Genomic DNA, 12,901 nt, shown 5'->3' on the forward strand with positions numbered 1-12,901 from the left:
TGGATCCATCAAACATAATTTCTTTCAAAAACTCTTGAACGTATTGTCTATAAATCAACTGTCTGTCTATCTCTCACAGAACAACCTCCAAGATCCCAACCGGTCTGGCTTTAAAAGCAGCTCATTCCACAGAGATAGCCATTTGGGATGTCTCTGAGAAACTACATGCTGCTAGATCAGCCAAACTTCATCTGTCCTCATCCTCCTAAACCTTTCAGCACGGTCACGGTCTTGTGGTTGCTACAGTCAGCCACAAGACTCTCTTGTTCACACTCAGGAGTCTTGAGATTTGCGGATCATCTTGGGAATGGTTTGCTTCCTAACTGGAAGGCCACTCATATCAGGTAACAGAGACGAGTGACTCCACACAGACTCTCTGCTGTCTTTCCTGGGCTCAGTACTCGGTCCTCTCCTTTTCTCTCTGTAAACACACTCTCTTGGTGAAGTTATTTCCTCACATGATCTCAGCATGTCTGGCAGAAATATCATCGTGGATGATCAGTTGATCCCAAGTGATTCATCCCCATTTCATGATCTTGTAAAATCCCTACATAAACGATCTGCTCTCTGATTCAGCCACAGCTCGCAACCTTGGAGTATCCATGGACAATCAGCTGTCCTTTTCCTCACATGTTACTAATATGACAAATTGGACCAGCTCCCTTTTGCCTCACATCACTCCTCACACTGCACCTCACACTGCTCCACTGGTCCCACCATCACTCAGGGTTATAGCTAAGTATACAACAAGACTCTTTTCTGTTCTGGCACCGAGATGGTGGAATGAACTTCCCCTATGCGTCCGAACAGCTGAGTCACTTGCAAACGACGGTTGAAGACCTACTGCTTCATGAAATACTTACACTAGCACTTTATCCCCTGTGTTTTTAGGCTCATGGTATCTTACGTCTGTGACCTAGTGAACCAGAGTTAATGTGTTCAACACTGAAGACTTAAAAGCACTTTTGTACGTCGCTCTGTATAAGAGAGTGTGTCAAATGCTGTAAATGTATAACCTGACATGGACTGATGGTCTACAGTAAATACAGTAACTCACAGAAGTGATTACACCCCTTACATTTTTGTAAATACTTTCTATCTTTTCATGTGACAACACTGAAGAAATGACACTGTGCTCCAATGTAAAGTAGAGAGTATACAGCGTCTATAACAGTGTAAATTTGTTGTCCCCTCAAATCAAACTGTCCTGTCTAAACCGCTGACCACAAAAGTGAGTACACCCCTAAGTGAAAATGTCCTAATCGGGACAATTAGCCTTTTTCTCTCCCCGGTGTCATATGATTTGTTAGTGTTACAAGGTCTCAGGTGTGAATGGGGAGCAGGTGTGTTAAATTTGGTGTTAATCGCTCTCACTCTCTCATATACTGGTCACTGGAAGTTCAACATGGCATCTCATGACAAAGAACTCTCTGAGGATCTGCAAAATAGAATTGTTGCTCTACATAAAGATGGCGTGGACTATAAGATCTTCATGTCCCTGAAACTGAGCCGCAGCACGGTGGCCAAGACCATACAGCGGTTTAACAGGACAGGTTCCTCTCAGAACACACCTTGCCATGGTCGACCAAAGAAGTTGACACCTTTCACACCTGAGATCATTTCTTCAGTGTTGTTTACATAAATGTGAGGGGTGTACTCACTTCTGTCGGATAACAGTTTGACAACCAGACAGAGTTTGTGTGTGTGTGTGTGTGTGTGTGTGTGTGTGTGTGTGTGTGGGATCTACCTGGTCCAACACAGAAGACCTTGTCGAAGTCAGCACAGATACACATCTGCTTGTAGAGCTGAGGAGACTGAGCCAGGTACGCACTCGTCTTAAAGTAGGACACGGTGAAGACATTCGCACCTCCTTCACTAGCAGCTACACACACACACACACCCACACAGCTGTGTTTAATGGTTGAACCAATACACTACAGAAAATTATGTGGATTAAACTGATGAGAAGATGAGTTGTTTGTGATGATTTGCAAGAACATGTCTCACTCACACACACACACACACACACACACACACACACACACACACACACACACACACAGAGTTCAAATCACTGCAGTCCCCCTGAAGCCTCGCTGCTGCTGCATTAACACAACATTAAACATTTTAGTGCCATCCAAATCTAGCAATTAGTACGAGCTTGTGATAAAAACAGGAAGTTGTTTCATGTGTTATTTTGGTATCAGAGTGTGACCTGCTTCTCAGTGCTCGTTTACGTCAGTGTACATGTTTACTTTCGGTGAGTGTGTGTGTGTCAATCTGTGTCTCCTCGAGCACTTGGCATCATTAAACATTAACGAATTGATTGATTCAAGAAAATAAGCCCGGGATCAGCTCGAGATTTGTTCACACTAGTGAGCGACTGTTCATTTTTCTGGAGTATCTTTACGCTTCACAACAGATGGGCTTCAGAATGTAAATATACAACTGCATCTGTGCCAGTGTTGCCATAGCAACAAGACCCGCTGATGCTTTTGATACAAATCGAAAGTACATTTTGTACAAATACTGTGTGTGTGTGTGTGTGTGTGTGTGTGTGTGTGTGTGTGTGCCCCTGCCACCGGATGTGTTTTTTTTATCAGAACAATGTGTTTTTCCAACCACAGGTGGCACACCCGAAAAGAGCGGCAAGTTTGAATCTGATCGCTGCGCTCCCATTGGCCGGGAGTAAAAATAAGGAAGTGAAAGAGACCGTTAGGATTTTTTCTCTAGTCAGGGAGAAACACAAACCGCAAAATACTACGCAAGTGTCAGAGTCAGAGGAGCCACAGAGCCTGATTGGTGGAGCTAAAAAAAGGGGACTATAAAAGATAAAGTGTGTGAGAGAGAGACACAGTGCCCAAATGTTATGATGTTATGACACACACACGGAGTTCAGCATGATTCTGTGGGTTGTGGGTGCAGAAAGGAACACTGTGTACGTGTGTTTATGTGTGTGTGAACACGTGAACAAGTGTGAGTGTGTACCCGAGATGATTTTAGGTGTCTGGATCTCTACGAAGCCCTTCTTGGTGAGTGTGTCTCTGAAAAGCTGACACACTCCTGACTGCAGACGGAAAATCGCCTGACTCGTTGTCGTCTATGAAAAGAGACAAAAAATAAAATGAAAAATACAGTAACCATAAATAACTAGGAATCATCTGCGCACGCACACACACACACCCACACACACTACTGTTAGACTAGCTCACACAGCGCACCATCCTGATTCCAACAGAATCGGTTAGTTAGTGTGAATGTATATGACAACACACACTTGATGATTTTCTCACTAACCATCTGATTTTCCCCAAATTGCTTCCAGCAGATTCATATCTCTGCTTTAATGTTGTCAAACTCCTGATATTCACTCACTACCAGGGTGAATTTTCCCATCAGCACTCTGGAGTTGTGTATGTGTGTGTGACATCATCATGTGATCGTTAACTGTGCTCTGATTGGTTACAGAGACAGGTTTAGAGTGGTTTTATACGGTGCGGTCATAGCACGAGATTTCGATATATGGTTTCAGATGTAAGAGGTGTGTGTGTGTGTGTGTGTGTGTGTGTGTGTGTGTGTAGAGCATGAGTCATTGTTGGGTCTGTGTCTTGTTCGTTCTCCTGTTTAACGGAACACGTTCTTTACAGAAAGACAAACAACTTCAAAGATGAAACTCACAGGTACACAAGCAGCAGCCTGTGCAGAGAGCTTCCTGTTTGTCTTGCACGTTTCCATGCTTTTATAGGTGATTAATCTGTGCTGGACCCAAACGTGTTAAGTCTAAGCGCAGGTGCTGTGTTTACACCTGTGCCACAGGTTACATCAACAGGAGAGAGTGTGAACAAAACACCAAGCTCGAGCGCAGACCCGACTTCCCCTTCAACGCTCCACAAACCGCTCGTGTTCAGCTCAACATCCTGTCTTTAAATAGACTGTTAAAATGGATTGCAGACCTTCGGAGACTGTGAAAAGAAAAGAAAACAACACCATGCTCTATAAATTCAGGTGAGCTGCTCTGGACCAAGTGCTGAGTTAACTGAATAGAGAAGATGGACAACAAGGGCATCATCCTGAATCTTATTAAAGTCATCCGGATAAAAGTAACGTCATCCTGGATAAACAGAATGCCATTCTGCAGAAAAATAACCAGTGCTATTCACGACAGAAACACAACCTCACTCAAGATAAACGTGAAAACACATCCAGGATTAGAGTGACATCACCCAGGATTAGAGTGACATCACCCAGGATTAGAGTGACATCACCCAGGATTAGAGGGACATCACCCAGGATTAGAGGGACATCACCCAGGATTAGAGGGACATCACCCAGGATTAGAGGGACATCACTGAGGATTAGAGGGACATCATCTAGGATTAGAGGGACATCATCTAGGATTAGAGGGACATCATCTAGGATTAGAGGGACATCATCTAGGATTAGAGGGACATCATCCAGGATTAGAGTGGCATCAACCAGGATTAGAGTGGCATCAACCAGGATTAGAGTGGCATCAACCAGGATTAGAGTGACATCATCCAGGATTAGAGTGACATCATCCAGGATTAGAGTGACATCATCCAGGATTAGAGTGACATCATCCAGGATTAGAGGGACGACATTCAGGATTAGAGGGACATCACTCAGGATTAGAGGGACATCACTCAGGATTAGAGGGACATCACTCAGGATTAGAGGGACATCATCCAGGATTAGAGGGACATCATCCAGGATTAGAGGGACATCATCCAGGACAGTAATGTGGTGTGATCTATGTTAGTACTAAAACCTCGACCAAGGTTAATGTTATCCAGGACAATACTTTCGTAACTTAAAAGGGAGGTTATCAAGAATAAGGGTGTGATGAACCTGATCCAGGACAGTGTTTATCCAGGACTGTTTGATGTTTCCTGGGACTGCAGTGACATTATACAGGATAGTAAATTTATGTTATCCAGGACAGGGGAAAAAAAGGATTCAAGAGAGTAAGGTCATCCAGGATGAATAATATCCAGGAATTACATTATCCAGGACTGTAGAGTTATTATCCAAGATCATGAAGCTCAGTTAAATGTTATGCAAGACGTCTTACATCATCTAGGATGCTACTGTGATGCTAATGCTGCGGTACTTTCTGAGGTGTTTTCCTGTTTACACGCTCTGACGCCCACCCGACAAAGGTGTAGATGCAAAGTGAAAAAGTGCGTCACCGTGGTTACACTCCACTGCCTTCATTTTACTTTTCATCTGCTGCGTGTCAAAACATAGCACTGAACATTCTGTACCATATCGCATGGTTTACGTTTTGTTTACTGACCAGTGAGAGCAAAGTGACAGAACAGGGCATGAGGGTGTGTGTATGTGTGAAATAGTGGTTTCACTATGACTCATTTATGAATCATTTAACTGCCACCAAGTGGTTAAGAAAAAAAAAATAAAATGGTGAGAAAGAGGGAGGAAAAGCCCCGTACTCACCCTCAGGTCTATAACACGGTTATCCAGTCTGGTGTCCTGGTTTACGGTGGCTCTGCCCTCCTGCATGATAAAAATCACATACAAATATAAGATTACTGAGCTGCAGTCATACATCAGACATTTATGGTTTTAAAATCAACAATAAAAAATAAATGAATGTTAAAACGAATGAATTTCAAATGAAGCTGCACATATGTGAGGGTTCGTACCTCCTCACCCTCTGCTTCAGGCCTCACAGCATCATCCAACTGCAGAGGCAACCGAGGCTCAGCCTGACTCACCACAAACAGCTGGGAAAGAGAGTCAGAGAGGACAGAGTCAGAGACAAAGAGAGTCAAAAAGACAGAGCGGTTTAGGCAGAAAGATGGACAGATCAAGACCCAAGGAGACAGACAGAGTCAGAGATACAGAGAGAAAATCAGAGGCAGAGACACAGAGAGTCAGATTGAGTCAGAGACAGTCTAAAAGACAGAGCTGAGCAAGAGCAGAGACTTGATTAATCTATGAGGAGAATCTGGAGTAATAGTATTATTAGTGTTAGTAATACAGAGCTGTTACTAACAGTGTTAATGAGATTAGGAGGAGTGTGTTAGTAGTAGGAGTAGTACAGTCCTAATAGTATTTATCATGGCAGTATTGTTAATGATGTCTAGACAAACAGTCAGACAAAGGGACGGACGGACAGACAGACAGACCGACAGGCAGATAGACAGACAGGCAGATACACAGGCAGACAGATACACAGACAGACAGACAGACGGACGGACAGACAGACAGACAGGCAGATACACAGGCAGGCAGATACACAGACAGACAGACAGGCAGATACACAGACAGACGGACAGACACACAGACAGACAGGCAGTGGTGGTGGTGGTGGTGGTAGTAGTTTCAGCAGTAGTAATGTCAGTAGAAACAGCAGCAGAGCTGGCCACAGTAACAGTAACAGTAGTAGAGTTAGTGTTAATACTGTTAATGTTCCTAGTGATAGCAGACTCTGTAGTAGTATTGTGAATAGATGGCATAGTGTTCGCTGTAGTATTAGTTGTAATAGGTTTTTTACCCTCTGGATGTGCAGCTCTACATCCTGCTGAGAACAACTCTCAATCTTCTGCTCCACCTTCTGCACCACAGCCTCCACATCCACTATACTCTCCTTAGTAATACTGAGAGAGAGAGAGAGAGAGAGGTGGTCAGTTGGACCGTTCTTTCCTTAAATCTGTCTTAATCCCAGATAACTAACTATTCACTAGTCACTATAACACTACTGACCTGCCTAGGCCCATTAATCTAAACGTACTGGCACTCTTGGATTTGTACACACACAGGTACGCACACACACAGGTACGCACACACACAGGTACGCACACACACAGGTACGCACACACACAGGTACGCACACACACTTGTACAGGTACATTTACAGCATTTAGCAGACGTCCTTATCCAGAGCGACTTACATTTTTTTAATCTCATTTTTATACAACTGAGCAACTGATTGTTAAGGTCCTTGCTCAGGGGCCCAGCAGTGGCAGTCTTGTGGACGTAGGAATCGAACTCACCAACTTCCGATTGGTAGCCCAACACCTTAACCACTAGGCTACCACCCCCACCCCCCACACACACGTACTGTATGTATACGCACATAGGTACGCACACGCACATACGTACACACTTACAGTACGTACACACACGCACACACAAACATTCACATGTACACGTGCACATGTATACACAAAAACACACACGTACACACAGAGCACGGTTAAGACAGGAAACAGACAGGTTCTATCTATTAGTGAGTGTTTTTAAGAGTCATTCGCTGCATAAAGGTCACGCTCCATTTTCACCATTTTGACATTCGTGTTGCGACACTGCGGAGAGGAAACACTCCATGGAAACCCTGTGCACACACTACGGTGTAACTCCACCTCGGCCCTGCTCTCTGTTTTATGTGTGCGTTTTGTTTAACATGACTGCGCAATTCCTGTTGTTTTTTTACTCCTGTAGTGGTTTGTGTTGCTAACCACACACACTTTCTCTGTAGCCACTTTCTACACAATGCAGGTATTTCAAGACCTCCGGGCCAAAAATAACAGCAGCTACCCTTTCCTCACCGCACAATACACCGCAGAGACACACACACACACACAGTCCCAGTGTGTTTTTTAACTCCCAAAATGTGAAGTAATAAACGGTCAGATAAAGCTTCTCTTTTTTTTTTCTCAAACACACAAACACATACACAAACACCTGTTACAATCCTACTGAATACGAATGCTGAGAAAACTAACTACATTAACCTCAGGGCTGCAACGATTTATCACTAGAACATAAAATTATATATATATATATATATATATATATATATATATATATATATATATATATATATATATATTATATAAAAGCCTTCTAAATAAACTTGTCTAAAGAACGACAGCACGTGGGCGTAACACCGTAACACACACATCTCTGATTTCATTGTTCATGGAGCATGTACAGTGCCTTGCAAAAGTATTCATACCCACTGAACTTTCCCACATTTTGACACGTTACCACCAAAAACATGTATTTTATTAGCATTTTATGTGATAGACCAACACAAAGTGGCACATAATTGTGAAGTGGAAGGAAAATGATGAATGGTGTCCAAATTTATTTTCACAAATAAATATCTGAAAAGTGTGGGGTGCATTTTTATTCAGCCCCACTGAGTCAATACTTTGTAGAACCACCTTTCTCTGCAGTTACAGCTGCAAGTCTTTTGGGGTATGTCTCTGCCAGCTTTGCGCATCTAGAGAGTGAAATCTTTGCCTATTCTTCTTTGCAAAACAGCTCAAGCTCAGTCAGATAGGATGGCGAGCATCTGTGAACAGTGATTTTCAAGTCTCGCCACAGATTCTCAATTGGATTTAGGTCTGGACTTTGACTGGGCCGTTCTAACACATGAATGTGCTTTGATGCTAAACCACTCCATTGTAGCTCTGGCTGTATGTTTAGGGTCATTGTCTTGCTGGAAGGTGAACCTCTGCCCCAGTTTCAAGTCTTTTACAGACTCTAACAGGTTTTGATGCAAGATTGCCCTATATTTGGCTAAACCCATCTTCCCATCAACTCTGACCAGCTTCCCTGTCCCTGCTGAAGAAAAGCATCCCCACAACATGATGCTGCCACCACCATGTTTCACGGTGGGGATGGTGTGTTCAGGGTGATGTGCAGTGTTAGGTTTCCGTCACACATAACGTTTTGTGTTTTGGCCAAAAAGTTCACATTTTCTTTGTGGTTGTAACATGTCAAAAAGTGGAAAAGTTCAGGGGGTATGAATACTTTTGCAAGGCACTTAAGAGATGTCAGGGTAACCATAGCAACCAGTAGTAACCGCACTATCCGAGCAGGGCTGTGGTGTGCTTTTAGTACGTCGATTACAGAGTTAGCTGAAGTTGACCGTTCTTCGACCCTGTTGTCATGGCAACAAGTCTGGTATATAATCAGCACTATAACTATTACAGTGTTTGTAAGTGAGCAGCTAATCTGGAATGTCTTGTTATTTTTAATCCATCTGTTCAGATTAAGCCCCGCCCACTGTGCCCTGAATGGCCAGTGGATTTTAATGCAGATGGAAAGTGAAGCGATCGGTTTATCAGGTTGATGACATTTCTGAACCATACACTGCTTCTTAAACATCTAAACACATTTTAAATAATTCTTCTTCTTCTTCTTCTTCTTTCGGCTTTTCCCTTCAGGGGTCGCCACAGCGAATCATCTCTCTCCACCTAACCCTATCTTCTGCATCCTCAACACTTGCACCCACTAGCTTCAAATCCTCATTAATTACATCCATATACCTCCTCTTTGGCCTTCCTCTTTGCCTCCTGCCTGGCAGCTCCATGTCCAACATTCTCCTACCAATATACTCACTCTCCCTCCTCTGAACATGTCCAAACCATCTTAATCTCGCCTCCCTAACTTTGTCCCCCAAACGTCCAACATGGACTGTCCCTCTGATGTACTCATTCCTAATCCTGTCCAATCTTGTCACACCCAAAGAGAACCTCAACATCTTCAGTTCGGCTACCTCAAGCTCTGACTCCTGTCTCTTCTTCAGTGTCACTGTCTCTAAACCATACAGCACGGCCGGTCTCACCACTGTCCTGTACACCTTCCCCTTGATTCTTGCTGATATTTTCCTATCACACAGAACTCCTGACACCTTTCTCCACCCACTCCAACCTGCCTGCACTCGCTTCTTTACTTCTTTCCCACTCTCTCCATTACTCTGGACTGTTGACCCCAAGTACTTAAACTCCTGTACCTTCTTCACCTCTTCACCCTGTAACCTTACTGTTCCACTTCCCTCCCTTTCATTCACACACATGTACTCAGTCTTACTACGACTGACTTTCATTCCTCTTCTCTCCAGCGCAAACCTCCACCTCTCCAGGTTTTCCTCCACCTGCTCCCTGCTCTCACTACAGATCACAATGTCATCTGCAAACATCATCGTCCAAGGAGACTCCTGTCTGACCTCCTCTGACAACTGGTCCATCACTATAGCAAACAGGAAGGGGCTCAGAGCCGATCCCTGATGCAGTCCCACCTCCACTGTGAACTCCTCTGTCTGACCTACAGCACACCTCACCACTGTCCTGCTCCTCTCATACATGTCCTGCACCACTCTGACATACTTCTCTGTTACTCCTGACTTCCTCATACAGTACCACAGCTCTTCTCTTGGCACCCTGTTATACGCTTTCTCTAAGTCTACAAACACACAGTGCAACTCCCTCTGACCATCCCTATACTTCTCCATCAACATTCTCAGAGCAAAAATTGCATCTGTTGTGCTCTTTCTGGGCATGAAGCCATACTGCTGCTCACAAATTAACACCACCTTCCTTAACCTAGCTTCCACTACTCTTTCCCACAACTTCATTGTATGGCTCATCAACTTTATCCCCCTATAGTTACTGCAACTCTGCACGTCACCCTTATTCTTAAAGATCGGCACTAACACACTCCTTCTCCATTCCTCAGGCATCCTCTCACTTTCTAAAACCCTGTTGAACAAACTAGTTAAAAATTCCACTGCTGCCTCTCCTAGACACTTCCAGACCTCTACCGGGATGTCGTCAGGACCAACTGCCTTTCCACTTTTCATCCTCTTCAAAGCCTTCCTGACTTCATCCTTTCTAATCTTATCTACTTCCTGTTCCACAGAGTTCACCCCTTCTACTCTTTTTTCCCTCTGATTTTCCTCATTCATCAGCTCCTCAAAGTATTCCTTCCATCTCCTCTGTACACTCTCCTCACTTGTGAGCACCCTTCCATCTCTATCCTTAATAATTCTAACTTGCTGCACATCGTTCCCATCTCGATCCCTCTGCCTAGCTAACCTGTACAAGTCCTTCTCTCCTTCTCTAGTGTCTAACCTAGTGTACAACTCATCATATGCCTTCTGCTTGGCCTTAGACACCTCCCTCTTCACTCTGCGCTGTAACTCCTTGTATTCCTGTCTATTCTCTTCAGTCCTGTCCATATCCCACTTCTTCTTGGCTAATCTCTTCCTCTGGATACTATCCTGAACTTCCTCATTCCACCACCAAGTCTCCTTATCTTCTTTCCTCCTTCCAGTTGACACACCCAGCACCTTTCTCCCTGTCTCCCTGATCACTTCTGCTGTAGTTTCCCAGTCATCCGGCAGCACTACCTGACCACCCAGAGCCTGCCTCAACTTCTGTCTAAATTCCTCACAACATTCCTCCTTTTTCAGCTTCCACCACTTAGTTTTCTTCTCTATCTTTGACCTCTTCCTCTTACAGACCATCAGAGTCATCCTACACACCACCATCCTATGCTGTCTGGCTACACTCTCTCCCACTACCACTTTACAGTCACTAATCTCTTTCAGATTCACATTTTAAATAATTAAACAATATAATTTGACAATAATAATAAAAACAATATAGGATTAATGACTCTGGATCAATTATAAGTCAAAACTCTCACACACAGATTCTGAACAGCTGCACATCACACCTACGCACATCACACCTACGCACACGCTATTCAAAAGAGTTTCTAAGAATCAGCTTGTGTGTGTGTGTATGTGTGTGTGTATGTGTATGTGTGTGTTGCACAGTTTCTTTGATTTGAGTAAGGTTTTGTGGTTAACATGGCCGTTGAAGCTTATTGCAACTCAGCTTTGAAAGTGTGAAATCAGGCTTGACGCAACCGGTGAACACACACACACACACGCATGCACACACACACACTCATGCACACACACACATATAACTACAAACTGCACAAATTTAAATTCACACAAATTTATATTTTACACCACAGAGCTGCTGAGTTCTGGACACTGAGTGGTCTGAAGGTGTTGGTTGATTCTTTGTAACAGCAGCTCTGACATTATAACGTATATTTATTGTTACTGTTTCTATAGCAACAGCTCATTCACACAGGAGTCATCAGTGCTGCCCTGTAACAGTCAGAGATACAACTGAAACGTTATGTTTTAAGGAGTTCACATGTTTTTGTGATTTCTAGAAAACGTCACAAGCCGTTATCAGGGTTCAATGTAACAAGAAATGGATAAAAAGTAAACAAACGTTTTATCATTATAGGAAACTAATAATAACAGTTACTGTGTTTCAGCAGTTTAGTTTAACAGGAACACACACATGCAAGCTTATTCATTACACACAGTTTCATTTACATGTGTGCGTCAGTGTGTGTATATCTCTGTGTTTGTGTATCTCTGTGTCTGTGTATCTCTGTGCCTGTGTGTCTGTCTGTGTGTGTGTCTGTATCCCTGTGTTTGTGTATCTCTGTGTGTGTGTCCTTGTGTGTGTATGTGTGTTCTTGTGTGCATTTCTGTGTCTGTGTATCTCTGTGTGTGTCTGTCTGTGTCATTTTGTGTGTGTCTGTCTGTATCCCTGTGTTTGTGTATCTCTGTGTCTTTGTGTGTGTCTGTGTGTCCTTGTGTGTATTTCTGTGTCTGTCTGTGTCTGTTTGTGTATCTGTGTGTGTGTGTATGTCTGTTTCCTTGTGTGTATTTCTGTGTGTCTGTCTGTGTCTGTTTGTGTATTTGTGTGTGTCTGTCTGTTTATCTCTCTGTGTCTGTGTCAGTGTACTTGTGTGTGTCTGTCTGTGTCCTTGTGTGTGTCTGTATTCACATATAAAGGTTTTGTGTGTGTGTACAGTATGTGTGTGTGTGTCTGTATTCACATATAAAGGTTTTGTGTGTGTGTATATGTGTGTCTGTGTGTGTGTCTGTATTCACATATAAAGGTTTTGTGTGTGTGTGTATGTGTGTGTGTGTGTGTGTGTGTGTGTTCACATATAAATCCCAGTTCTCTTTTCACTTCGGTTTAATACACAGCCCGAGTGTCATTAATAGAAGTATCACTGACTGTAA

General features: G+C 43.4%; 1 protein-coding gene across 1 annotated transcript in view; it reads right to left on the minus strand.

Annotated features, from left to right (window-relative positions):
- Positions 1–12,901, minus strand: part of dars1 (aspartyl-tRNA synthetase 1) — a 31,409-nt gene that overhangs the window by 9,610 nt on the left and 8,898 nt on the right. Inside the window, exons 7-11 of the mRNA XM_060877044.1 lie at positions 6,539–6,641; positions 5,685–5,765; positions 5,476–5,535; positions 2,989–3,100; positions 1,748–1,882 (exon numbers count right to left, since the gene is read on the minus strand). Coding sequence (XP_060733027.1) covers positions 1,748–1,882; positions 2,989–3,100; positions 5,476–5,535; positions 5,685–5,765; positions 6,539–6,641 — 491 coding nt within the window. The remainder of the gene's footprint in view (positions 1–1,747; positions 1,883–2,988; positions 3,101–5,475; positions 5,536–5,684; positions 5,766–6,538; positions 6,642–12,901) is intronic.

This window comes from Tachysurus vachellii, chromosome 8, assembly GCF_030014155.1.
Source record: "Tachysurus vachellii isolate PV-2020 chromosome 8, HZAU_Pvac_v1, whole genome shotgun sequence".
Classification (NCBI taxonomy): Eukaryota; Metazoa; Chordata; class Actinopteri; order Siluriformes; family Bagridae; genus Tachysurus; species Tachysurus vachellii.